The sequence below is a fragment of the Apiospora phragmitis genome, assembly GCF_038363925.1.
Source record: "Apiospora phragmitis strain CBS 135458 chromosome Unknown utg000010l:1.0-9815664.0:1.0-9183399.0, whole genome shotgun sequence".
Classification (NCBI taxonomy): domain Eukaryota; kingdom Fungi; phylum Ascomycota; class Sordariomycetes; order Amphisphaeriales; family Apiosporaceae; genus Apiospora; species Apiospora phragmitis.
In genome coordinates, this window is record NW_027117409.1 from 2,702,366 (window position 1) to 2,728,107 (window position 25,742).

At 52.6% G+C, this 25,742-nt stretch overlaps 10 protein-coding genes across 10 annotated transcripts; 7 read left to right on the forward strand and 3 right to left on the reverse strand.

Moving 5' to 3' along the window:
* Positions 1-1,485: 1,485 nt before the first annotated feature.
* Positions 1,486-2,046, forward strand: PG994_010596 (uncharacterized protein; the record flags this gene model as incomplete). The annotated part of the gene is made up of 1 exon (XM_066862005.1): positions 1,486-2,046. The coding sequence occupies one exon, from the start codon at positions 1,486-1,488 to the stop codon at positions 2,044-2,046; it is 561 nt and encodes a 186-aa protein (XP_066711115.1).
* A 2,048-nt stretch (positions 2,047-4,094) lies between these two features.
* Positions 4,095-4,401, forward strand: PG994_010597 (monooxygenase; the record flags this gene model as incomplete). Its single annotated transcript, XM_066862006.1, has 2 exons — positions 4,095-4,258; positions 4,326-4,401. The coding sequence occupies 2 exons, from the start codon at positions 4,095-4,097 to the stop codon at positions 4,399-4,401; spliced, it is 240 nt and encodes a 79-aa protein (XP_066711116.1).
* A 41-nt stretch (positions 4,402-4,442) lies between these two features.
* PG994_010598 (monooxygenase) lies at positions 4,443-5,539 on the forward strand (the record flags this gene model as incomplete). The annotated part of the gene is made up of 4 exons (XM_066862007.1): positions 4,443-4,671; positions 4,725-4,740; positions 4,792-5,131; positions 5,210-5,539. 4 exons carry the CDS (start codon positions 4,443-4,445, stop codon positions 5,537-5,539), a joined length of 915 nt encoding a protein of 304 aa, XP_066711117.1.
* A 441-nt stretch (positions 5,540-5,980) lies between these two features.
* Positions 5,981-7,084, reverse strand: PG994_010599 (uncharacterized protein; the record flags this gene model as incomplete). Its single annotated transcript, XM_066862008.1, has 1 exon — positions 5,981-7,084. The coding sequence occupies one exon, from the start codon at positions 7,082-7,084 to the stop codon at positions 5,981-5,983; it is 1,104 nt and encodes a 367-aa protein (XP_066711118.1).
* A 598-nt stretch (positions 7,085-7,682) lies between these two features.
* PG994_010600 (uncharacterized protein) lies at positions 7,683-8,984 on the forward strand (the record flags this gene model as incomplete). Its single annotated transcript, XM_066862009.1, has 2 exons — positions 7,683-7,776; positions 7,858-8,984. 2 exons carry the CDS (start codon positions 7,683-7,685, stop codon positions 8,982-8,984), a joined length of 1,221 nt encoding a protein of 406 aa, XP_066711119.1.
* A 397-nt stretch (positions 8,985-9,381) lies between these two features.
* On the reverse strand, positions 9,382-10,781 carry PG994_010601 (glycosyltransferase family 15 protein; the record flags this gene model as incomplete). Its single annotated transcript, XM_066862010.1, has 4 exons — positions 9,382-9,688; positions 9,812-10,198; positions 10,269-10,421; positions 10,510-10,781. 4 exons carry the CDS (start codon positions 10,779-10,781, stop codon positions 9,382-9,384), a joined length of 1,119 nt encoding a protein of 372 aa, XP_066711120.1.
* A 1,245-nt stretch (positions 10,782-12,026) lies between these two features.
* PG994_010602 (uncharacterized protein) lies at positions 12,027-12,652 on the forward strand (the record flags this gene model as incomplete). The annotated part of the gene is made up of 2 exons (XM_066862011.1): positions 12,027-12,085; positions 12,199-12,652. 2 exons carry the CDS (start codon positions 12,027-12,029, stop codon positions 12,650-12,652), a joined length of 513 nt encoding a protein of 170 aa, XP_066711121.1.
* A 2,833-nt stretch (positions 12,653-15,485) lies between these two features.
* Positions 15,486-16,730, reverse strand: PG994_010603 (uncharacterized protein; the record flags this gene model as incomplete). Its single annotated transcript, XM_066862012.1, has 2 exons — positions 15,486-16,640; positions 16,692-16,730. 2 exons carry the CDS (start codon positions 16,728-16,730, stop codon positions 15,486-15,488), a joined length of 1,194 nt encoding a protein of 397 aa, XP_066711122.1.
* A 4,766-nt stretch (positions 16,731-21,496) lies between these two features.
* Positions 21,497-22,963, forward strand: PG994_010604 (uncharacterized protein; the record flags this gene model as incomplete). Its single annotated transcript, XM_066862013.1, has 4 exons — positions 21,497-21,613; positions 21,780-21,823; positions 21,945-22,551; positions 22,769-22,963. 4 exons carry the CDS (start codon positions 21,497-21,499, stop codon positions 22,961-22,963), a joined length of 963 nt encoding a protein of 320 aa, XP_066711123.1.
* A 1,129-nt stretch (positions 22,964-24,092) lies between these two features.
* PG994_010605 (uncharacterized protein) lies at positions 24,093-24,461 on the forward strand (the record flags this gene model as incomplete). Its single annotated transcript, XM_066862014.1, has 1 exon — positions 24,093-24,461. One exon carries the CDS (start codon positions 24,093-24,095, stop codon positions 24,459-24,461), a length of 369 nt encoding a protein of 122 aa, XP_066711124.1.
* Between the last annotated feature and the right edge of the window lie 1,281 nt (positions 24,462-25,742).

Consider the following 25,742-nt stretch of genomic DNA (forward strand, 5'->3'; position numbering starts at 1 on the left):
TGACCAAGAAACCCTTTTGAAATATTCCCCTTAAACATATGGAGTAGGAAGGCACACTTGGCAGGAATAACTGCCGCCAGGTCTATTTACATACGAAGAAAAACAAGCTTTGCCATGCCGATACATTAATCAATACCCTTATATCTCGCTTCCGATAACCACACTAGGGTAGGATCGCTTATAAGAATAGACTTCATAAGCAATTCAATGTATTAAGTAAGTAAATATGTAGTGCCGGTGGCGAGCCAGCGTAAGCAATTCTGATCTACCGTTTCTCCGGCATGCACCAGGTTCCAAAGACAGCCGCAACTTTCATCAACCCGCTCCGAGACCAGGCAACAGACGGGAGTTCCGGGAGCGGTAGACACCAAATGAGGCCGGTGTCGCTTTGCTATATGTATGCCAGGCGTACTGCAGCGTGCCATCGCTGTCTTTGACTTCCGGGATGTTATGCCGGGCTTGTATGATCCATGCTCATTTACAGCCCACGAAGCCAATCCGGCGAGGAACGGAATGTCAGCGGCTCACTTGGCCGGCCTTCAAGAACCATGCTGTATCCCCGCCGCTATCGCCGTGTAGAACCACATAAGGACCGCGAATATGCAGGGACCGGCAGTGAACCTTCTAGAAGCGCCGCGGGCATAGGCAAAACCCACGTGTTTCATTGCGTTAGGAAGAGAGGAAAAGTCTTCCTTTTCTTCCGCGACAAGAGCCAGCGAACCTATCAAGATCCAACGGCTGGGTACGTTTAGTCATACCGACAGACAGGGCTTTGCCGGCTGAGCCGTGTGGAGAGATAAGGCGACCACAAGCCGGCATGAACACCGTCGCCGAGCAAACGATGCCTCGTTATGGCATCTGCAGCGGAAATTTAGGTTGGGGAAAGTGCGCGCGGTGGTGAGGTATCTATATATAACATGACATATGACACTGATATGACATGGTGCTTAGCCACGTGGGAGAAGTGACGCTGCGAGACTCACGATGCCAAGCCAAGGTTCGCTGCATTTCTACCACGTGACGGAGCTAATGCAGGTGCCCGATTTCTGGTACTCGGCACACATTTTTTGTCGAGACTTATTAATCGCATTCTGGGTGCTAGCCATACAGATCGGCTCACGGCTCGTGCCACCCAGAAGTCGGTGGTTGGGAAGCTCGTGTAATTGACGTGGCGCCAGTCAGTATTTTTTGGGGACCTGGGCCGCGATGCCGGTTGGTCGGAAGAAGCAAACAGCAAAACTCATCGCCAAGTCCCACAATTCAAGGAAGCGGAGTGAGTCGGTCAAAGTATGACGGTGAACAGAATGCATCAGTGATATATAGATGCTCATATAGACTGATATAGGACCAACCAACATAAGATAGGAACATCGTCTGCCCATAGTATTTTAACCAGGTTTCGCCGTACTGCCCAAGTCTTGATCAACTCTGGTTTCACTTTTACAGCAATCAAGCAAAACGAGAAGAAAAAAGAAGCCCTCCAAAATGGCCTCACAAGTATATACAAGTCGCGTTTCAAGTATACTATTACTTATATTGTACTACGTGCTACCACTTGCCGACGCCGCCTCCATAGGGGTGAACGGCGTCCCGACTCAGACAGCATTTTCGGAGCTCGCCAAGCGCGAGTATGACACCGGGTCGTCCTGTTCAGAAGAAGGGCAGTGGAACTGCATGGGCTCCTCGTGGCAACGATGCGCCGCCGGGCAATGGAGCAGCGTGGTTCAGTGCGCACCCGGCACCCAGTGCACTCCGAGCGGTCTCTCAGACGATATGGATGCGGAAAACACGACGGACTCATCATCGGATCCATCATCGCCGGGTTCAACATCAGGAGGAGAACCTACCTCAGGTAAGACAGACACTTGCACAGACACCAGCACCCCTCGTTTAACTACGGGCAACACCCTCGAAACCACAGGCGTCTCGTCAACTCCAACTAAAACACCAACAGTGAGCACGCCGACAGCAGGGGTTCCGGGCGGTTACTCAGGGTGGAAAACCTGGTCGCTTGTAGGCCTGGTCATCGCTGTTCTGGCGGGCTGAGCTTGGTGGGAATCTGTAGGAACTGAAGCGAACATGGTAAAATACAGAGAATGCATTACCCTTCTTCTTTCTGGCTTTCCCTCTGCAATTGGTTATCAGGGAGATGACGGGGGTCTCTATGTCGCTTCAGGAGGCATACCTGGCCCCTATGCCAATGGCTCATAACATTATGGCAAATGTTGGATGTGAGCCTCGCAAAGTGCCCGTTAAAAGCCAGAATGACTAGCCGCCGATAATGTCGGCGTCCCTCGTCCGCGGCCTCATAAGGAGATGAAGCTGAAAAATAACCGCTCCGTCGGCATCCTCGGAATTCCCGCTAAACTCGATCTGCCGTGTAGCACATGTGCCACGAAGACCTCTCGTCGGGTTCAAAAACGAAATTCGGGCTTGGCGATCTCGGTGGAAAAACATGAAAACTTGCGGCCCCGGGCGAAACAGGCAGTTCTGTCCCACGTTAAGCATACGGGGTCTATGGGGTGGAGGTGGACTTCGTGCCCGGATATCAAAGTTTCCTCTTGCCTTTGGGTATCTTCCCCTTGGGGTTACCCGAGTGGAGGTTTAGACGTACCCGTACACTTGGTACCACCGGGTCAGCAATCATGCGTGCTTACCGGCTGTCGACGGTAGAGCGCATCTGCAGAAGCTTGCCAAGTCGATTCGAATCACGCATGCAGCGGAATAGTACAACAGACAACACATACGATGCCCGTTGGAACGCGCGGCCGCGGGAGCTCTAATTCGACCAAAAGCCCGCCTGTCTGACATCGGTGTCGGTATTTCCTGCCTCACTGTACCACGCTGGAGCACCAAGCTTCGGGTCGGAGCAGCATGATTGGTCAGGTGTACGAGAAAGGCATTGATACAACAACATGCAGTCGATGGCCTCGGATAGGCACATTGGCATTGCTTGTCTTGTCGATATAGCGTGTCCACTCCCAGCCAACGAACCCAATACGCCGCAAAGTGACATCAAATTCACCTTCCCGGACCCTTGATTGGTCTCTTTGTCTAAGGGCCAGTCGCCTTTATTACCCGAAACCCAACTTCAGCTTGGCCCCGAGTGTGCGTAGGGATGGCGTATAGCGCCCTGGATGATCAACGCGTCGAGTTCGGAGATTTTTACGAGCCGCATGTAGTCATCCGGGAGGATCTGGAGTATGGAAATCGGCAGCCTGATTCCCGGGAATCAATAATTACCAATACCCTCCGACTTCACTATGCCGATTATATTATTTTGGGTACCCCTTTCAGTAATTCTGTATTTAGTATAGGAGTAGTTACCACCTAATATACTGCTCTTCTCAACCAATCCATCTTCCCATCTTCCATCGCCAACTCTAGTCATTCGCCAACGATTTGTGAACCTGCAAGTCGGGGTCGCTGGGTAAGATGTGCAGGCAGTCCCTTGTCATATGAGAACTACGCAGATCTGGAGAAGTGGCGTCCAGCTCGGCACCGACTCACCGGGAGTTGCGCAGCAGGTGTCCTTCCAGCTCACCATGACTGCCGTCGCACTATGACACATTGAGGCTTATGGCCTTACAAGCTACAAGCTTTGTGCCGCTGATCATTATGCGGTGCAAGTCACGCATTCTAGACCGGCATTAGTCAGCTTGGAGACCAGGTACCGTGCTCCAATGAGGAGCCCCTTTTGACACAAGGGTATGTACTATGCATGCGCTCTGCCTACAACTACCGTCCGACATCCGTCTATATGTACTCGGGGCTCGCGACTTCGCGTCTTCACCACCTTGCGATGTTGCAGTCCCCTTTGGCTTCGTAGGCGTTCGGAATGCATGGAAGCGCCGACTCGCCCTGCGTGAGGCTGACAAAACGGTCACATCTAAACGGAGCGGTGGGGTGGGGGGGGTGCCGGAGGCAAGGAAGAGGTGAAGCCCAATAATTCATTGCATAGTATTGTACGTTATAAGGTAGGTAAGAAAAATCCAAGTATATAAATGCATATATGGGACGTGACGCAGTGATGAGAATGGCTCTGTCGGTGACTATCACTACAACATCTTCAGAGTACTACACGCACAAACAAAATGAATACAGCTCCATCTTCTCCGCATGTGCTGATTGTGGGTGCTGGCATAGGGGGCCTCGTCCTTGGCCAGGTCCTGCGGAAGCATGGGGTCTCGTTTGAGATCTTCGAAAGATCCGAGAGTCGCTATGCGCGGCCCGAGGGCTGGGCAGTTGCGCTCCATGCGTTAGTACTCACTTGCTTGGCCTTCTTGAGTCAGCAAAACATAATGACTGATATTGCGAGAGCTTAGAATCCTGCCCGAGTTCTTCGCCGCTATGCCGGATGACATGCCCCCGCATAACGAGCTCACTCATCTCCACCCCTGAAGCTTGGGTTCGAGTTTGCATTCTACCAACCCGAGGTATCCATGGACAAGAGGGGCTACCGGGACGACTACCGAGAAGACGGCAACGTAGAGGTTATAAGAGCGAACCGTCACCGTCTCCGCGACTGGTTGTTGCACAACCTACCTGTGCAGAATGGCAAGCAGGCCGTGCAGGTCGAGGAGAACGATGACAAGGTCTCGGTTCGGTTCCGGGACGGAACCTCAGCCACGGGCGATTTACTCGTCGGCGCCGACGGAGTGAAAAGCATCGGTAAGATTCCTCGGATCCATGGGGCCAATGACGGTGCTGCTGGAGTGTTACAGAAATGATGCTGACCGGGTTGAATCGTTAGTTCGGAAGCACATGCTGAAGGGCAAGGACCAGTTCCAGGTACGACCCCATCTCCATTTTCACCTCGAACCTGCGGCTGGAGGGCGAGGAGATGGTGGAGCAGCTCGCCCTGGGCCACTCGGCCTACATGGTCGTCCTGCAGGGCCCCGACGGCGTCTACTACCGCTACTTCGTCGGGCTGGACAAGGTGGCGCCCGACGGCAAGTCCGCCGACTACTACTTCCATCTGGCTTGGCCCGACGAGGACGCCCCCCGGGACGACCACTGGACGCATTCCATGACGGCCGAGGAGATCCGCAACTTCGCGCTGCAGGCCACGCAGAACCTGCCGCCGCAGTTCCGCTGCATGGTCGAGCGAGCGAAACTGGAAGACATCAAAGTACCTCCTCTCTGCGCCTGGTGACGATTCTCTTGGACAGCCTTCCCATAGGGCGAGTCACTATACTGGGTGACGCAGCACGTGAGTGTAGACTGGACTCCCAAATTTATAGTATTGCGTGGCGTACTAACACAACCTCTCTGCATAGATGCTATGACCCCCTTCCTGGCTCAGGGCGCCGTTCATGCTATAAAAGACGCATTGAGTCTTGGCAAGACCCTAACGGCGTTGCCAGATTCGAGCCGTAGCACGATATCCTCGTCCATGGAGTTGTACCAGGAGGAGATGCTGACCAGAGGAAGAGCGGCGGCGGAGCAATCGAAGCTTGCCTTTAAAGATCCTTCACTGCCTAAGACCATGTTTGCCCGGCAGGTAGTGTCCCTTACTGAGGACCGCATCACCCTGTGATATGAGATGCAGTCAAAGTTCTTGCACGTCAGTATCAGTGGCACGACTCGGGTGTTCCCCCCATCTCCCTCCCCTTTATTCTAAATGTTACGAGTCGTTCCCCTTAGAGCAGACAGCCAGTGCCTAGGTGAAGGAATGAGGTTATAACAAATCTATGGTTGATGGTGCATTTGCTTGGATGTATGTCCTACGGCTAGCCCCTTACGAGCTGCCTAAGTACTCGGGTTGTAGCGGCAGTCTTCTTATATAGGTACTATAGAGTAGAAGAAAACGTATTCATTACGAAGTTGGAGTTTGATTATGCGCCTGAAATCGGAGCTGCATTCAAATCTTACTTTACAGCACTCTCATACTGCACTTCTAATCCCCAGCAAGTGATACTCATCCCGCCAATACGGAGAGACAATGTTTTCTGGTGCCAGCTGAGACTAAATACTCGGCTCATACTGCCCTTAGAGGCAGAATATGCTGAACCAGACATTCGCGCCGACAAAGTGGACACTCCGGCTTCTCCCTTACCCAGTCCCCGATACACTCCCAGCAGAAAACATGTCCACACTGGGTAGCCGAGGGATCCTTAAGCTCCTCTAGGCACAGAGTACACTTTCGCTGTTGCGCCCCCTTGATCCAGCCCAGAGTCTTTTCTTGCTCTAGATTATAGCGGGGTTCTTTCAGGACAGGGGTATGCGTCGCAGTGCCGATATTGAGGTACGTCTGAGGCGCACCGGGGGTCCCCAGCGCGGTCAGCAACGCATTGTTGCTGCTGTAGGCGTGCTCGTCGAGCGAGACATTCGCGTCGCCGAACACGCTGCGCTCGCGTGCCTGCGCGCCCTCTCTATTTGACAAGGTGGACCGTACGTGCAGGTACCCCTGAACCGCAAACTGAATGACGAGTAAAACGCCCAGCAGTTCGTACCCGGCCCGATCTGACGACTCGCCCACTTTGCGGGTGAATATGTATCGCAAGCCGGCGATGCGCTTGGCCAGCTCATAGTACGATCCGCTGAAGTAGAACAGCGCCAAGCTTACAGCATGCACCGGTGCTGGACTTGTTATAGACGAGAGGTGCATCAGCACATACGACTGAAACCGATAGCTCCATGACTGGAGATTCTTGGGGCCCTGCGCTGTCATGCGCGCCAAGTTCCTCTCCAACCTCGCTCTGATTCTGGCGCGTATTCCGGGCAACGCCTTCGCAAGGCCGTAGGGTATGAGGATGCTCCCTGCGATGTAGGCTGCTCGTTTCGATAAGGCTGGAAGCGCGCCAGTCTTGCCTTCGACCTGCACCAGTCGCAATACTCTTCCCCCAACGTTCGGTTGCCGAGCAGTGTTGTGAGACACAGGTAGAGCAGGTCGGCGATGGTGCGGGACTCGGTGCTCCAGGCATGCGCCGAGCGGGCTCCGAGGAGGCGGCGGTGAAGATCGGTCAGCTGGTTCGTGATGACGCCTTGGAAGTAGGCATCTTTTTGGTGCGATCTGATAATGTCTGGGGGCAAATGCCAACGGGTACGGCGATGCCGCCAAGGTCGCGCCAGCTGTACTCATCGTGCTACCAGTCGGGGTTGCCATGGCCGATCGGAGTGCTGTGAAGTGAGTGTTTCAAGTAGCGAATAACATTGGTTGATGGACGCGGATATTGACAGCTGAGTCAATAAGCACTCTGGAAGCCTCAAGCAGCTGCGTATAGATTAGAAGTAATCATGGAGGGTCATTGTCGCCGGAACTGGTCAACCGCGATGGATGTTGGTTGATGAACCGAGAAGAAGTTCGATTGAATCATGTTTGGACCTCGGCGGCGCGCACTTTCAGCTGCTGCTGTACCTAACATTGAACCCACTAACGCCTAAGGTAGCAGTACGCGACATGGGTCCTCCCTTGACAGGTCATTTTTAGCGGACCGCAGGGGTTACGATTAGTTGTCATCTTAGTGACGTACCACTGAACCCCCTAAATTTCAATCGGATCGGACAGATTGAGGCACAGATTAGCTACTTTACGTTACTGCAGATTTATCTGGATTCACCTTTCAGTCTTTTCTGGTACAGCCCAACCGCAACAGTCTACGGCTCGTTTCTTCTCTTCTCTTCAAATAGGTTCCCAACTGGTCGCGACTCGATGCCCCGTCCCCGGTGACCTCTAGAACATGGACGGTGATCCAGCCGTCGAGCCGGAGCTCGACTCCTTCAGCCTAACCTTTCCCTGCCGTATCGTGTCGCCTTCATCATCGTTTTCGGTAGGTACACGCCCTCACGCTACTCACCACTGTTCCCCAAGTTGCGCAGACAGATAGATTACTGACGCATTCTTGATACATGCAGCCGTTTGGGCCTGGGGCGCCAACCTTCACTACCTCTACCTCGTCAAGGTCGATGTCCCGGCGCTCATCCGCTACCCGGGGCGCACGTCGCCGCACCACCCGCCTCACCACCTCTCGACCTACCGCCTCGCCACCATCCTCTCGCTCGTCTACGCCTTCTCGCTGCTGGTCTTCTGGGTCTTCACGCGGCGCGACCCGGCCGCCGTGCTGCGCTGGGACTGGCTGCCCCTGACCTACCTGGTCGTGCTGATCGGCGTCTTCCTGGCGCCCCTCCAGAACCTGTCCAACGCGGGCCGCGGCCGCTTCCTCACCACCCTGAAGCGCGTGAGCGTCGGCAGCATCGCCGAGGCCAAGGACGGCAAGTTCGGCGACATCCTGCTGGCCGATGTGCTCACCAGCTACGCCCGCGTCTTCGGCGACCTCTACGTCGCCATGTGCATGTTCTTCCGCACCGACGGCTCGGCCACGGCGCGTCCGGACCGCAACTGCGGTGGCGCCTTCTTCGTGCCCCTCGTCATGGCCGTGCCCTCCCTAATTCGGCTGCGCCAGTGTCTGATCGAGTACGGCCGAGTCGCGCGGGGGCCCCAGACCGCCGCGACGGGCTGGGGCGGCCAGCACCTCGCCAACGCGCTCAAGTACTTCACGGCGTTCCCCGTCATCACCCTGGCCGCGCTGCAGAGGAACCTGGGGCCGTCCCCGGGTCTATACCGGGCGTGGTTCTGCGCGTGCCTCGTGAACAGCCTGTACAGTTTCTACTGGGACGTGGCCAAGGATTGGGACCTGACGCTGTTCAACAACACCCACCAGCGCAATGCGCCCGACCAGCCTTTCGGGCTCCGCCGGCGCCTCGTCGTGGGCCCGCCCGCCCTGTACTACGCCGTGATTGCCCTGGACCTGACGCTTCGCTGCACGTGGACCTTGAAGATGAGCGCGCATCTCGACCATATCTCCGACTTCGAGAGCTCTCTCTTCGTCATTGAGTTCCTCGAGGTGCTGCGCCGCTGGATCTGGATCTTCTTCCGCGTCGAGACCGAATGGATCCGGAATCAGGTCACGCTGGGTGTGGCGCCCGACGACATTCTGCTGGGCGATTACCATTTCAAAGACGATGATGAGGACGACGATTAGTGGGCTGCTGTCCTTCGCCACTGGAGGGGAAATAACGTGGGCGGGGAGAGCTACGATGTTCTAATGGAACGGCGCAGGTGAAGGGAGGTTCTGAAAACGTGATGTATCTAGAGCGGCGGGATCGATTCGAAACGTGGAACGAATGCATTGCCTCGGCGTTTATCATTGTATTTTAGACTAGAGCTGGGCTGGTTGGTCAGGATATCCAATATTCAGGGGTTGGCTATTCAGGTATCATATATTCAATGCCCACTCGGCACCAAAGTTCGTTAAATACAAAAATCCCATCTATGGGGCTTGTCAGATTCTATGATGGTGATATCGTGAGCTTCCCTGTACCGCGTCATAAATCGGTACAACGAAGCCGGTACAGATGCATTGAATAACATTCGCTCCTCTACAGGAACCAGGTCAGCCAGGGCCGCGCCCGGGTATTCGGCTGCTTGAGCTTGTTCAGACAGTAGCCACCATAATTTCGCGGCTTGTCCCCGTCGCACTGACACCTACATCCCACACCGCCCAACCTCTCTGGCCAGTACGGCTTATTGCCAAACAAGATTTCGGCCTCGGTCAGCTGGAGATCGGGAGCGTTGGCAGGGCACTGGTAAAGCAAATCATGCCGATACCCAAAATCTTCAAAATGGTGAACTTGCGACGGGTCCAAGAAGAGAGCTACGGCCAGAGCGTGGACTGCGGCATCGCCACTGAAGAAATCGTATGTTAGCAACAGAGCTCGGGAACACGATGGGGAAGAGAGCTGGCTGTGACTTACCCTCTCGAAATAGAAGCCCCCTTTACTATCCAAGTATTCGAAGAGGTCCTGGTACCCTTTACTGCGGAAGAAATCCATATCGGCGATCTCGAAGTTACTCCAGTAGTGGCACAAACTCCATACATCGCCGAAGCGATCAGTATGCGGCATGAAATATGCCAGCATTTGTCGGAAGGGGTACGGTATCCAGCTCGCCTGGACCGTCGCCTTCCAAAGGTTGTTGCTCGGGAGGTTGTGTAACTCCTTCCAGTTGGCGATGTCGCGGAATAAGGAGGGGCATGTTGTGCCCACCTCCCAGAGCGCGATTGTGAAACCGTACTTTTTGTTGTTCTTGGCCATGTGTACGAAGGGGTCGTAGGTGATGGCGCAAGTGAAGTCGACGTCCGGTTCGAGTCGCCAGTACCACTTGTACTTCTTGAGAGCTTCTAATTGGTAGAATTTGCTACGAGGCAACGGTCAGCATGCTGTTGTAAGGGGACCACCAGAGCGATTTCGCGAGAGGTTGTGCTTACCCAGAGTAGAAGCGGCACATGTGATGGTAGCCTTCGCTACCAGCATGTGGTAATCCCCGCTGCCCTTGCTCTTTCATACTCTGTTTCGCCGCCTTCTCATCCATTCCCGGCGGGAAGGTCCACTGCTCTTTGGGGATGACCTCGAACGTGGCTCTACCGCCGGCGGTCTTGTTTAGCGTCTCGATAAACTTGGCGTTCCAGGGCTCATCGTTCATGAAAACGTAAGGGTATTTTGAACCACTTGTTGAAGGCCTTTTCGATGCTCGTGATGGTCTTGTTGGCCGCGATGCGCTCGGAGTTGCGCGCCAGCATGACCATGACGGCATTCTCGCGCGGATGGTTGACGTCGGGCTCCTGGCATCCCTTGAAGAAGGGCTCGTCGAGCTCGCGCGCCGGCAGCGGGACACTGTATTTCGATCGATGGATGAGGACTTCAATTAAGCAGAGGCCGAGCACAGGAAGGATATAGACCCAGGGAAGTCGGCGCGCCGGGCGAATGAGGCGTCGCAGCATCATCGGGACGGCTTTAGGGGAGCTTGGATATCGGAGAGCCGCACCCGCGAGCTGACTCTGGGGAAGGAAATGCAATTGGCGTGGCGGTTCTAGCCTGATCGCACCATTGGGCCAAAAAGAAGAAAAGAGAGAGCTGGAAGCTATCATGAAGCAAAACCACAATAACAATACAGCAATGTCGGTATTGCGTTCAAGGAAGACATGGATAGAGAAAAGGCTGCCCGGCTTCCTAGGCTGCCATCAATACCGAAAATTGCACATGAGTAGGTAGGTAAATATCCATCTTTTTTAGTTACCTCAAGTACCAAGCCAAGAGCAGGCAACGGCTACCAATGAGGAACGCTTACTGCTCACCGTACTTCTGGCTGCGCTAAGACAACCTGAGCTTCTCTTGACTGCTTCGTTCGTTGATCCAATTTGATTCTTATTACATGATGCTGCCATGTACATCTACATGTACTTACCATCTACTAATGGGAATTATAGTCGTAGAACGTCGCATGCCGCCGCACGTGGGGAATCTTAAAAATAGGGGATCAAGCAACCGGACCCCCCTTAAGCCTCAAGCCATTGAAAGACATCAATTCATGATCAAACAATTACTTGGAATATTACTCTTCTTATAACTGAACATCCAAAATCCACACTCGATTGCTTGGATTTCGCCTTGCCGTACATGTGCAACGATTATAACAAACAAGCTTGTGTTGCATGTGTATCTTTGAGTTTGCACCGTTATTGGTTGTACAGCTCACCAGTAATTCGGTACGTATTAAGGTGAAACTCGAAACTCGAGGTTGCGTAGCTCAGAGGACGCAGCGCTTTGCTACAGCAAACACCGTAATGCAATTGCGCGAAAGCAACGCCAGCTACCGGATGCCAGACACGTCCACATAGGGTAGGTATAGCCAAGGCGTTTATAAACATTTGCTAACCGGCAGTGGTTGCGACCTGGGCCGTGAAAAGTCGATGTAAACATGTATGCGCTTGTTTCTTCTTTCCGGGCAGATGGTGCTGCTATGAACGGCAGCAATACATTTTATGTGGCACTTACTGAAGCGGAGTATTGACCACTGATCCGGAGCTTCCGTCACTGTCTGACCCTACGTTCTCCGGCCGAAGCTCTTCGAATCTGACTACCTCAAGCTAGATCCCGCAATCCCCAAACTTGACTTTCAAAGTTGATAACCTCGATTTTTCCTTCAGCAATCTCAAGAGTAGCGGCCTGCCAGGCACGACATCAACATGGATTACGTGGACCAGCATCTAGCCCACCACGAGGCCGTCCGTGAAGCGACCGCATAGTACGTTCCATCCTCTCCCAGCCCTCCAACCCCTCAACCCCCGACTCCGTTCCCAGCTCCGTACAATAAAATGCCGAGAAGCGTCGCGCGCTAACACTTATCACCCACTGCAGCACCGGCTTCGTGACCCCGCTCAACATCATCCTCGTCATCCTGACGGCCTACACCACCTACCTGCTCTACAAGCCGGGCGCGCCGACGAAGCTGCCGCGCGAGCCGCCCGCCACCGTCTTCAAGACGTACACGCCGCGCACGCTGCTGCCCAACAACGGGCTCGACGGCCAGCCCGTCTACCTCGCTGTGCGGGGCCGCGTCTTCGATGTGACGTCGGGCCGCAACTTCTACGGACCCGGCGGGCCCTACGAGAACTTCGCCGGCCGCGACGCCAGCCGTGGCCTCGCCTGCCACAGCTTCGACCGCGAGATGCTCACCGAGGGCCTCGACGGGCCCCTCGACACGCTCGACGGCCTCGGGACCGAGGAGATGGAGAGCCTGCGCGGCTGGGAGGAGCGCTTCGAGAGCAAGTACTTGGTCGTCGGGAGGTTGGTCCCAGTGGGCAGCGATTAGGAGTTGAGCTTGAGGGGTCAGTCTCGCCGTATTGGATGCCAATGACTGAATGGGGGGTCCTTTGGGATTTCTACGAATATTCTCTCTTCCGCTAGTTCAATGGATGAAGTTTGGGTGTGCAATTTGCTTTGTAGCTGGGCTGGCTGGGCTCGACGACCCTTGTTCGCTTGTGGGTTGGTTTGCTGTGATGATGATCTCCCTTGTCCTTCAGTGTAGTATTGTAGTTGACAGCCAATTCTCGTTCCTCAACCACGATTCCATATTCGTCTGAACTTCAGCGTGGCACTCGAGCCCATTGCATCAGTGTCAATATTTGGCGCCAATCAAAGTCTGGTCTGCTCTTGCCACGAAAAATATATGAATTACCATGAATCCCATGGTGCCGGTAATGAATGGAAACATTCGCTAAAGATTATACAGATGATCCCCGCCGATGGAGATAACCAGGGTGTGAGGCCATATACTATCTTCCAGAACTTGACAAAACCAATACCATACTAGAGAAAAGGAAGCCAAAACGTGTCCCTACTTTCCCATGGCCGACTATGCAAGGTTGAGAGACCAGCGGAGAAATATACATAAGAATTTGAATGTCATTGTCATGCCTAGGTTTGTCCACTATTCCTAGAAGAACATGACATGAGTTGAAAGGCGGCTTGACGATGCCACCCAGGTATGATGGACCAATATTAAAAGCATTATGTTCGAATCTTAACTTGGCATCTCAAGTCTTGGAGCAAGCAGACGCTTTGTGGCTAGAACCCCGTTTTGGTTTTGTCTTCTTCGCAGGCGAACGACGTGGTTCCCTGGACAGCTGAGAGGGCGTGCCATGGCTGGTCCCTGGACGATTCGACCTGCCACCGCTCCATGGGGCTCAAACCGCTGTGGTTGCTCATGGGTGATGGGCCATGGCTCGAGTTCCGCGGAACAGGTATGTACTGGGTATCTTTGTGCTGTTTCTGTTGTTGACGTTGCAGACTGACCATCGGTATTAGCTTGTTTCGGGAGGCATAGATGATGAATTGGCCCAATACCTTTCTGATGCCATGTTGGTCTCGAAGGTAGATGACGTGGTAGGAGGCGATTATGAGGAGCAGCAGTACTTTGGAGGCGGGAGCTTATAGAACACAGGGGTACCTGAGAAGCCTGCAGATCTTATCTATGCGTATCAGAACACAGTTGTTGTTGCGGCAGGTGTTCTACTGAGGATGCAACTCTTCTTATACACAAATCTGGCATACAGTCCTTCCGCCTTTTCCCATAAATAGCCTCCGCCTGAACCGAAAACTGCACTCCTCCTCAGTCTCATCTTACCTGGGTGAAGTAAATGGAGAGGGAGGCCATATTTTGTGCGAAACGCAGTCCATCGGCCCAAAACAAAGTGTTGTGGCGAGTTGAGGTCCGGAAGAGGCGCACCTGCAGCAGAAACATCCCAAATCATGGGATGAGGTAGGCTATTGCACAGGAATTGAGGTATCTCATTGGATTGACTGGTTTGATGGTGTTACTTTCGTAAGCTTGGTCCTTACCTCGGGTACATCTTTGGAAATATTCTGCTTGAGACAGCATCACCTTACCCGCTTCCGCCTAACTCTAGCAGATGATAAGCCTTGCCTGCAGCAGCCACTCCCCGGCAGGCAAAATGTGTCGACTGTGCGTCCTCACATTTGCGCAGGAGTCCTATTTTCCTCTTCTCTCTGCCCCCTCTCTCCTTTTTTCTATTATCATTTGCTCGTAGTGGAGTGTATGCCGATATTGGCCTCCCAAATTGGAGGCCGAGTCGACGCCGACCGCGAAAGGCGTGGCGGGGAGCTCGCCTCTGTCCTCACAGACGCGATACATCTATTGGCCTCAGAAAACGAGAGCCTCGGGGGGCTACGGCCTCACATCAGCTACCCGGCACGACGCGGCGATGCGCCGGGAGGCTGGTAACCCGATTCCATGAGTGGGTGAGGATGACTACATGTGTATACAATAAAGACGAGGAATTGGAAAATTGTTGCTGCTTATAATAGCAACACGAATATAAAGTTGGAAGCGCCGGCACGGAAGTCATCGACATGCAACCACTTTCGATCTGATCGATGCGAATGCTTCATATTTCTTTTAGGGACCTATTTCAGCAGGTAAGCTAGGCCAGAATCGCATGCTTTTAATTAGTTATATGATGAAAGGAGAATATTGAGGCGCGATATACAAACAATCCCGTTTAGAGGGGACTCACGATCTGCGGCTTAGCGGCTGGGCATTTGAGGCCATAATTGAAATACCAGTATTCTTACCCGACAAGGCACACATTTCATATGCGGTAGTCAACTCGAAGGGGCGGGTTAGACCTCGCCGCACTCTTGAGCAGACAAGCGGAAGTAAGATGTATCGACACACGCATACACTCATGTCGAGGAGGAAGAAGAAGTCATGGTTGATCTTTCCCCATGTGGGACAATACTCTATTACCCTGACCAAAGTCAAGCCAAAAGTCAAGTCCGAACACCAGAGCCCATGGCTAACAAGAATAGCTATCAAGACACGTTTCAGAATCAAATATGTCCTGCCCATTACCTCTCGCCAGATCGGTTCCGGATCGGCCCTCCAAACCCAACCATATGCTACCGATACATGCCACCCCGCCATATGCTCTTTTTCAAGCCCCAAAGTCCAGCTGCAGAGCAGGTAGTTTTCCCGACATCGTTATAGTAGTAGTAGTAGTAAAAGTCGCGTAGGAAAGCCGCAACAAGGCAGCTCCATGTGGCCCTGAGCCATGGTATCATAAATCTCAATCCAAACCAATCAACGCCGCCTGTCCCTTTTCAATGCACGGGGGCCCAAGGCCTCAAACCGAGAACAGAACGATCTCGCCTCGCTCATTGCGTCGCATACGTAGCGACCGCCAGAGCTCCTTCTCTTCCGACGACCTGCCAAGGCTTGTGCCCGACGAGGATCGCTCGCGATGGAAGCGCTTCAAAGCCTTGTTGATGCTGTAGCCACGCTCGCTATCCGGTCCCTTCGTGCACATACTCAAAAATAGTTCTGATCGAGGCTTGTACACTATGAGCTGTCCATCCGGCTCTTTTCCATCAGCAGTTGTTGGTCGGAATTCGATCAGCTTGGGGGCCTTTTCAGTGTCGGAATGATGGTGATGGTGCTTCTTCTTCTCCTTTCGTTCCGACGAGTTCTTCCTTTTCTTTGAAACCTTCGTCAACTTGGATGTACCCGAAACCAGAGCCTTCAAGTTATTGCCCAGTGTCTCCGTACGGCTGGTTTTCGATTTAGACTTTGATTTCTTGATCGGGCTGGCTGGCGAGTGGTCACCGCCGTCTCCACCCGAGTAATCGGGCGATGGCGGGAATACCGGACGCATCATACGGTTGAGGCCACCAGTCAGACCCGTGTGCAACTCGGGTGCATTGGTCATCACTTGATCGGCAGGCCCATTTTCGATAGCCAAGGGGCTATTGGTATCAATGTGCAAGCGCTTGCGCTTCTTGTCCTTCTTGATCTCGCCATCTTTGGTCCTCCTCCGTTCCGCCTTCGGGATAGGCGTCTCGAACTGGACTTGCGCCGGGATAGGTCCTGCGCCGTAGTGGACCATGTCCTCGTCGACCATATAACCCGCGGGGTCAATGTATTCCTCTGCATCCGACTTGAACTTGACAAGTTGCTGGCTATCATTCTTCGACGGCAACTCCAGTCTCGAAGCATTGGGTGTGGCATCCACGAGGAAGTCAAACACATTCAATTCATCAACTGCTGGGGGTGGAGTAGGAGCCTCTGGGGGCAGATCAGCCGTCGACCTGGTGTCATCGTCGCTGTCATAGTCGCGGTACGCCTCATATTCCTCAGTGACGTCTTCGACGTAGGCCTGCTTCTGCATTTTCGCGGGTTGGTACTCCTCGAAAGCTGCGGGCGGGTTGTCTGGTTGATTATATTTCTGTTTCTTGGGTTTGTAAAGGGCGCCTTGGTACTTTTGCTCTTCACTCATACAGGTCTATTTACCGAATCAGTATCTCGCACCCGCCAATGAAGCTGTCCGACTTACTGTATGCGATCGATACTCAGTGCCGGGGAAGTAGACCATGCAATCAATACATGTGAAAGTCGCACCGTAGCAACGATTTCGATGGGGTCGAGTTTCTTCTTCGTCAGTACGTCGCCGCACGACTTTGGGGTTGGGTTAGCGTTAGGTTATACAGATGGACGATAGCAATGTAGTACAGTGCAACAATAACAGCAGTCGAGAAGAGAATGGTTCGCAGGATGCAAGTGATACTAGTAGTAAAAGGAGGGTATGGGGGGGGGGGTGTATAATGGGATGGGACTGGGCGTCCGTTTCAAAAGGATGGATGTGTCATCTGGTTGGAGGGGCAGAGGGGTGAAACTGATCAGGAGACACGGTGCGCAAGGAGAACCGATGCTCGATTGCTTGCGACAGTGGGATGATGTGTGTGTGCGTGTAATAAAGGGGGGAGACAACCAACGCGACGGAATGATGCGAAAGGTGGGTAAAAAGCAGATGGACGGGCTATCTGGGCGATCAGTGCCCAAAATAACAACACATCGAAGGATTAATAGGAAATGGATGGGGGGGGGGTGGCGCAATGCCTTGGTGGACGAGATGGATGCGATGGCATGTAAAGTGACTTTAGGGTAGCGGGTTCCCAGTCCGTGATGTCAGGCTCAGACTTCTGGGCTCTTAATAAGATTAGATGTTAATGGAGGGGGGGGAAACTTACCTCACACGAAAATGAGACCATGATTTGGGGTGGTCTAGGAATGATGCGCTCTCGAGGGAGGTCGAGACTCTGATTGGCGCAGCGCTACACAATCTCCTTCGTGTCGCTCGTTGTGAATGGACGGCCGTAGATTTGTTGATGTTTCTTTTTTGGTGTTTGCAGATATTGCCCGGGGTATTGGAGCGAACGCGGCCTGCTCTCTTGGCTGTTGCTGTCGGGACTCCAGGACAATGGCCACAGAGGAAAAATTAGAAGCAAGAGAGGCCGATTTTCTGATGAGTTGTCCTGGCTGCTAATCGCATGAAGGTTCCCAGTGAGCCTGTGTACTTTTGAATATATCCCGGACGTTGATTCAGGGTAGACGGGCTTCTGAATAGCCAAGGAAGACCAGGCACAGTGAAGCTGACGGATTCCGCTCCCCGTAAACTCTCGTGACTAGCCGGGCAGTGAAGCAACCTTAGCACGTAGAGTGGCAGAAGAACGGAAGGTAGCGGGGGCCGTAGTGAGAAACAGAGGCTGAGAGAGGTGTGATGGGATAGTTTGCAGAAGTGTTTTTAGAAAAACCCTAAGTTAGATCCAGGCTCAGCGAGGCAGAGCTCTGATAATCCTGGGGTCCGAGAGAAGTGGGCGATCGTGGGCGGAACTGGGGTAAGGGGAGAAGAGGAGCCTCTGTCTGCATGTGCAGCAGGAATGACTTGCTTTGGATCTCGAGTGTCCGCCGCCGTGGGGTTGAGGAGCAAGAAACGTGGAAAGGTATTGGACTGGTGAATCCGAAAAGTGATATTTTTTCCCAGGTTTTTGGCGGCTTTGGACTTTGGGGGTGGATGTTTGAACGTTGGGCGCCGATGCATTATGCGTTCTCTTCCGTTCGTTGCTATGGCCCCGATAAGCAGACACCCTCCTGGGAAACCATTCCTGGAGCCAAACAGACGCCAAACCCCGGGCCAGATGAAGCAATCCGGCTATTGGTCAAATGACCTGTCAAAACCTCAAATAGAACGCAATCGACATACCGCGGTGTGTCTAGTCCCACAAGCTCCAGGGACAAGGGAACGAGGGGACTAGCTAATGTACTTGCTTCTGTAGTAAGGGACTCCACGAGACCATTTGATGGTCTGCTGCCGTTTCTCGTTTCTTGTTGATCTCAATTGTCTTACATATCGTTGGTGTATCAACCACATACGCCTTCTTCAATTGCACGAATGCAGGCACGAGATCAACTCTATACATGCCGTCTCCAAGGCTAAAGACCGATTGATGGCAGCAATGAGGGCACATGATTGCCGCCAGTAGTGGGGAGACGGACTGGCCAGAGACACACTCGTTTGTTGTTGTCGCATAACCTGATTTCAGCTACAGTACAACGCAACGTCCAAACGGCATTACTGCATTGATGGATGCATCGGATAAGCCATGACATTGGACGAATGAAAATGCACTCAACTGGCGCATAATCCTTTCTCTCATCACATACATACTAGTAGCGGCCCCGAAGTTTCCGCAGGATCGTTACGTTGTAGACGACACAAACCCCAAAGTGTCATCCATCCACCCATGAGCATAAGAATAGAGATGGAGCCTGCAAGTTGGTGCTCCAAGCCACCAACTCTAAACTTGACCCAGCAACTCAGCCCAGGGCTGAAAGAGGATGGTGAAGCCCAATTGGGCCAGGCACGTTCGGGAGGAATGTCAATCCCTCCAACCCCTGAGCCGTCCCTGACAGATATCTGAAGCATGAACTGCATGAGGTCGCAGAGTTAATTGCTGACCAACAGGACAGGCACAATACCCCTTGCTCCAAAAGGCGGCGCGTCTACCCCTCGGTTCCGACTGGCAGGATCAAGACAGGTTACGAGTATGGCCATCGCATCGCCAGTTCCACCAACGTAATTTAATTGCGATTCAGGCAAAGCAGGACTTGGGCGGGGTTGGCCGAGCCTCGGGCTTGCAAGCAGACTCTTGAAATACCCGTCCGCCTTGCCGTCTTGCCGCCTTGCGTAATGAAGTGTAGTTGGTAGGCGTTCATATTTATGTGATGCCCGTCCAGTACAGCATGATCTCAATACCCACCTGCTGTACCTACCTTAGCTCGAAGATACGGAGTTGGTTAGATTGCAATCAGACGAGAGTTCCGTGAAGCTGGGTCGGCGCTAAAGCGTGGCGGGCGGCGCATTGCTTCTGACCTCCTCCATATCCCTGTTGCTGCAGTCAATAAATCTGTATATGGCGAGCTGCTGTGACACAGCATGCCTTAGTAAATTCACAACCCGAAGTATAAGCAATGCGACGTGAGCAGAGCGGAATATCTCTGCAGACTTGCACGCGATCGTACGTCATTTACACTGGCGTGTACCGCATCTTAGCGCGTCCCTCATTAATCACGAAAAAGAGCTAGAAACAAGAAAATCCACCTGCAATGTCTGGAACTCAAGACAGCGGGCCGTTAAGCGCTTACAGAATTGACCCAGTGCACTTTTCGGCACGGTGTCTGAACCAAGTTTTTATACATATATCCTTATTACTCTCAACGTACCAGCTTGTCGTTAGACGCTCTTTACACACAGGTAACGGACCGGGGACCGTTCTTTGGTCGTCGTAACTGGGTAACTTTGATACTTATATTTGCGTCTATCAAAAGCAAGAGGCCCGGCTGACCAGTGACTTATGTGAGACTATGTACTTGATTGACCCGGAACGAATTGTCCGAGGGCATTTACGAGATTCGAGATCCCCGACCTGGTGTTTCTCTTTCTTATATGCAGGATAACAGCCGATCAACTTTCTAATGCGAACTCTACCTCCAGACCTCTACTATAGCCACGATGGCACTGCCAAGATTGGGTGGACGTTAATCAAGTTTGGGGACTATAGTGACGAGGATATGAGGTTCTTGCCCATCAGGTAGATCTTTATTGTCTTCCTCGGCTTTTGGAAACAATAGATATGTACTATTCTTAGCCCACGAGATCCATTTGGCCTACTGCTAGCCAAATGGATCTGTACTAGGAACCGGCTCGCCACGATCACGGCGGATAGAAGCTGGCGAGACTATCTAATATTACGATGAAGCATAGCTGTCAAAGACAATACGCACCTAGAGGCCAGGATAAGTTCAATATACAAGCCTCCGATCTACTCCGTTCGGAACTAGCATATATTGTTTCTACTTTGGGATTTCTTGCCCCTTGGATTAGACGGGACTGGACGATACCACTTCCCCACAGTCACTAGGTAGATACTCAATATTCCACAGAAAACGCGCGACGGGAGCATACGCATACATACAGCACCGGAGTACATATATGCAATACAAGGTATCAGTAGACACCCCTTTTAATCAAGCTCATCGAATGGCACTAGAACACAAGCAGAACGAACGCATGGCGATTCAGCTCCAGCGACCAAAAATGATGCTGTACAGTGAGTAACAGGAACCGCCCACTACCTTGATGATCGAAGCAAACCAGACTCGAAGGAAAACCCTCTGTTGGCAATGGTCTTGCAAGGTTTTGTGAAACGCACAAGGTAAGGATCAAAGGAAACACATATGTTATTAGATGTAGGTTAGTTTTGCAACTCATCAATCAATCACCAAGAGTGATGATTCTGTATGTACGTACATATGCTTCCAAGTCTACCTACTTAGGCACGTCTAGGTAAAAGTACTTGCTGTGGGCTGGGACTTAGGTTGCTACTGTGCATCAATGGTGTACGTTTCAATCTCAGTTGAGCTCAATCGCTCCATATGAGCCAATTGGCAGGTGTCGGCAGTTAAAGGTCGTAGCGGCGTACCAAGAAAGATTGTGCATGGTTTCAGTATGGGCTGCGCCCAGGGGGAGCGAGGGGACTGCCTGTCTGCTGCTTGAACTTCAATCAATGAACTCCCACGCAAAACTCGACAAAGGCCAACCAGCGGTCTTGTCCTCGATCCCACCCCACGGCTATCCCTACTTGGTATTCCTACTCCGTGCATATCCACCCTCAACACTCCTATCACGTCCACCGCCTCGCCCCAGACAGCGGGCTCTGCCATTGACCCTCTGACCCTGGATGCTGCGCTCTCAATATCTATTCCCACCTGTCCGACCCGACCGTCCCTGATCTACCTGTCATGTCGCCTTCATCGTCGCCGTCCTCTGCAGGTCCGACGACCAGCTACCTGGAGCAGACCGTTTCATTGCTGAGTACCGTGGCTTCTTACATGCGTCTCCCTGCTCTCGCTTCCACAGTATGCCATGCCTCACACCTCCCCGACGCTGTCGTCGCCCACAGCTTCACATAAAACTTCGTGGTCTTCGCTCAAGTCGTCTTGTGTCTCGAGAGCTTGTCGGCGAACGCGACACGCCATCTCCCACCGATGCCGAGCCGCAACCGAGCTAATACAGGTCGCACAGGGCGTTGCCGCTGTTCTCACGTCGCTCCTCTACTTCAAACAAAAGTAAGACATCCGCATCACTCCAGCTGACCACCGTTTCAACCCACCACCACCTACTCGCACGAGATTGTGCGAATGATCTGGATCACATGAGTGACTAACGTCTCTTTCCGCAAACTCGCAGGGCCCTGATCTACCCTTCGCATATGCCCCCCAATGCCCGAACTGAAGTTCCACGACCGTCCCAGTTTGGCATCAAAGACTTCGAAGAACTAGTAATTCCCACAAACGATGGCGAAAAGCTCTCAGCCTTCTACATTCGCGGCCCCAGGGGCGGGCGACTCTCGAATTGTACTATTATAATGTTCCACGGCAATGCCGGCAACATCGGCCACCGACTACCCATTGCCCGCATGATCATCAACTACATTGGCTGCAATGTATTTATGCTGGAGTACCGCGGCTATGGCCTGTCGACAGGCGAACCGGATGAGAAGGGCCTGATGCTGGATGCGCAGACCGCTCTCGACTACTTGCGGGACCGAGCCGAGACACGAAGTCACAAGCTCATCGTCTACGGCCAGAGCTTGGGAGGAGCTGTTAGCATCAAGCTCGTCTCCAAGAACCAGAATAAGGGTGATGTTGTCGGTCTCATCCTGGAGAATACATTCTTGTCTATGCGATCCCTGATTCCTTCGGTCATCCCGCCCGCCAAGTACTTGACGTACCTGTGTCACCAAGTTTGGCCGAGTGAAACGGTCATCCCCTCCATTACCGAGGGTGCCTATCTTGTTTCTCAGCGGCTTACAAGATGAGATTGTTCCGTAAGTTATTTATTCTTAATTTGGTTTTCGTTCTTTCGTTCTGCAATACATTTTGCTGTCGTATCATGATGACTCAAAACAACCATCCACAAAACCTGAGTTCGCTCGCGGACAAGGATTTCAACTTATGTTTGCTGAGCGAGGCGTTCTATACATACCATTATTTCTTCTTGGCAAAATCAAGCCTTTCGCTAACCCTCGATATCTTAGGCCGGCCCATATGCGCAAACTCTTCGAATTAGCAACTACACCGACCAAGGTCTGGAAACCCCTACCTGGCGGGGACCATAACTCGAGTGTACTTGAAGAGGGCTATTTCGAGGCGATATCTAATTTTGTGTCCAATGCCGCTAGCGACGAGGCAAAGGAAAAGTTCTAGGATGGCCCAGGCGCGGTTGATTTAGACGTCGCTCTTGCAAAAGGAATAATGGGATGGTCAAGACTTTGGTACCATCAAATAACAGATGGGTGCTTTGGTATGCAACGAGTTTAGGGGAGGACTGCCATGCAGTTATGTATATCCTGTTTTCTAAGACTAAGCTTCTAGATACCCCGCCCCTTTCGTGTCCTAGGTTGACCAGAAAAAGGAGGTTAAACATAGATTGATAATCAAAAACTCGTGTATACATACGGAAGAAACGCATGAGATCACATTAATTGCTTCAAGGACTGTTGTCGCATACTCAAGTCGTGGCCTTGGCTCGGGTGGCTGTTTGATCAATACATGTTGCTAGTAATGTGTGCCGAGTTGATGTGGTCGTGCCATGTCTGCATCACACATGAATCATTCCCACTGCCAATAGGGTTATACAACCTACTATAAATGCACCTCGTCTTCTGGACTCTTATTTTATATAGAAGAATATTGATATGTCATCTACCTACATCGGTAGGTAGACTGTGAAGTTGAGGCAATGCTTAAGTAGGCGGAGAGTGAATAAGTCGAATAGTGGGTGGGCGGGAGATGTACAGAACGCTAAAACCTTAGCCAGGGCGAAGTACAGGGTTCTGCTGGGCCACTCCCATTCTTAGATGCAGTGTGAGTCAACCAGCGAACAAAAAAAGGCTTACATGTAGCCCCGTCGCCACAGACAGTCCCAAAACTCATCGATGATAGCAAGTGAATCATAATTCATGTGATTCTGATTGGTCCCATCCCAACGGAGGAACGATTTGAGTTATTGAACGTCCATCCGGGCAGAACTCACGTTTGCACGGCTTTTTCATGATTGTTAAAAACAGCTTCTTTTGCACTTCAGCAGTCACTGACTACACTACGCCTTTGTGTCGTCTCACTCATCTTTTACGCCCATTTCTTACTTAAGTACTTTTTCTTTGCACTCTCTCCGAAGCCGCTGTATTTCAAAAAGCGCAAACCCTCGTGAGCGACCAAGTCACCATATCCAGCCGCTAGACTCGCCACATTGAACCAAGTTCATCTTGACTTCAAAACTCCGGGATAGTAAATGACCGAGGCCCAAACAACCACTTCAACTGTCCCCTCAATCATGACGGAAGGCGGCCAGCAGTCAGGTCAGCAGTCAGGCCGTGGTCGATCTGGTAGAGGTCGTGGCGGTCGACGCCGGGGAGCGGCGCAAGCACAGGAGAGGAGACCACAAAATTCACATGCCTCAAATGTACCAGAAACGCAGGCCCGGGCTCTGTTCAACCTCCGAATTCTGCAGTCCATGATGCCGGCGCTCTTGCAAGTGCAAACGGCCAGGGCGCTGGACGCGGATGCAGAGGGGCAAGAAATCCCAGACGAGGCGGTGGTGGTGATCCCAGACGAGGTGGTGGTGAGCCTAGACAACGAGGTGGTGGTGAGCCTAGACAGCGAGCAGCTCATGGTGGTCGGCGTACATTTGGGGGCCACTTGACAACAGATGCAGCATCAAGCAGCAATTCGGGTTCGCCTGCTTCCTTGAGTGTAGATGCTCCAGAATTTGTACCCGGTCAGCAGACTCCTGTCAACAGAAACGGTGCTTCGGGAGGCGTTGTTGCCTCCACCAGCAGGTCTGCTCCGTCGAGAAAGGCACCCAAATCTACGGCGTCTGACCTTCCTACCCGCATTCACGAAGACATCGACAACTGTCACTATGAGTGCGTCATTTGCACCAATGAGGTTCTGCGAAACTCGCGGGTTTGGTCCTGTTCCATCTGCTGGACAGTAGCTCACTTATCCTGTGTACGGAAATGGTACTCGAACCAGAACAAAAAAGCGAATGCGAATGAACAAGAGGGGAGAAACATCGAGTGGATGGCGCTGCCCGGGGTGTAATTCGTCCTTAACGGAGGAGCCAACTTCTTACCATTGCTGGTGTGGAAAGGAAGCCAACCCTCATTCTATCCCAGGACTTCCACCTCACTCCTGCAACCAGACATGTGCTAAACCGCGGCCAACCTGTCCGCACCCATGTGGCTTGGTGTGCCATGCCGGCCCCTCTCCCCGTGCGGGATGATGGGCCCATCCATGTCATGTTTCTGTGGGAAAAACGTATCGACCAAGCGTTGCACTGAGACCAGCTATGCCAATGGCTGTAGTTGTGATGAGATTTGCGGAGATATACTTCCGTGCGGAGAGCATGAATGCTCGCAGCCGTGTCATTCGGGTCTATGTGGCAGCTGCGAGATACCTATTCCTTCATCTTGCTATTGTGGAAAGGAGCACAAGGATATCGCTTGTGAGCAGCGAGGGGAAAAGGTTGCTTCCTATGATCATGGGCAGCTCGTCGACGATGCACGCGCTGCGGATGCACTCACGGACAGTTGGTACGAAGGCACATTCAGTTGCGAAGCAGTCTGCGGACGACCTTTCAATTGCGGCAACCATGAATGCCAGCAGCCATGTCATTCTCAGGATGAGGAGCCCGCCCATTGTCCGTTCGCGCCCGACGCTGTAACGCATTGCCCCTGTGGAAAGACACAGCTGGCAGATATCCTTGATCATCCCCGGCAAAGCTGCAAGGAGCTTATACCTACTTGCGGGGAGACTTGCGACAAACCTTTGGATTGTGGGCACCGATGCCTCTCGGGATGTCACGGCTCGTCTTGTCCGCCATGTTCGCAGGTCATGGACATCATATGCAGGTGCCGCAGAACGACTACTCCCACTGTGTGTCACCAAGGCAATCTACATGTTCCCGAGTGCATGCGAGTCT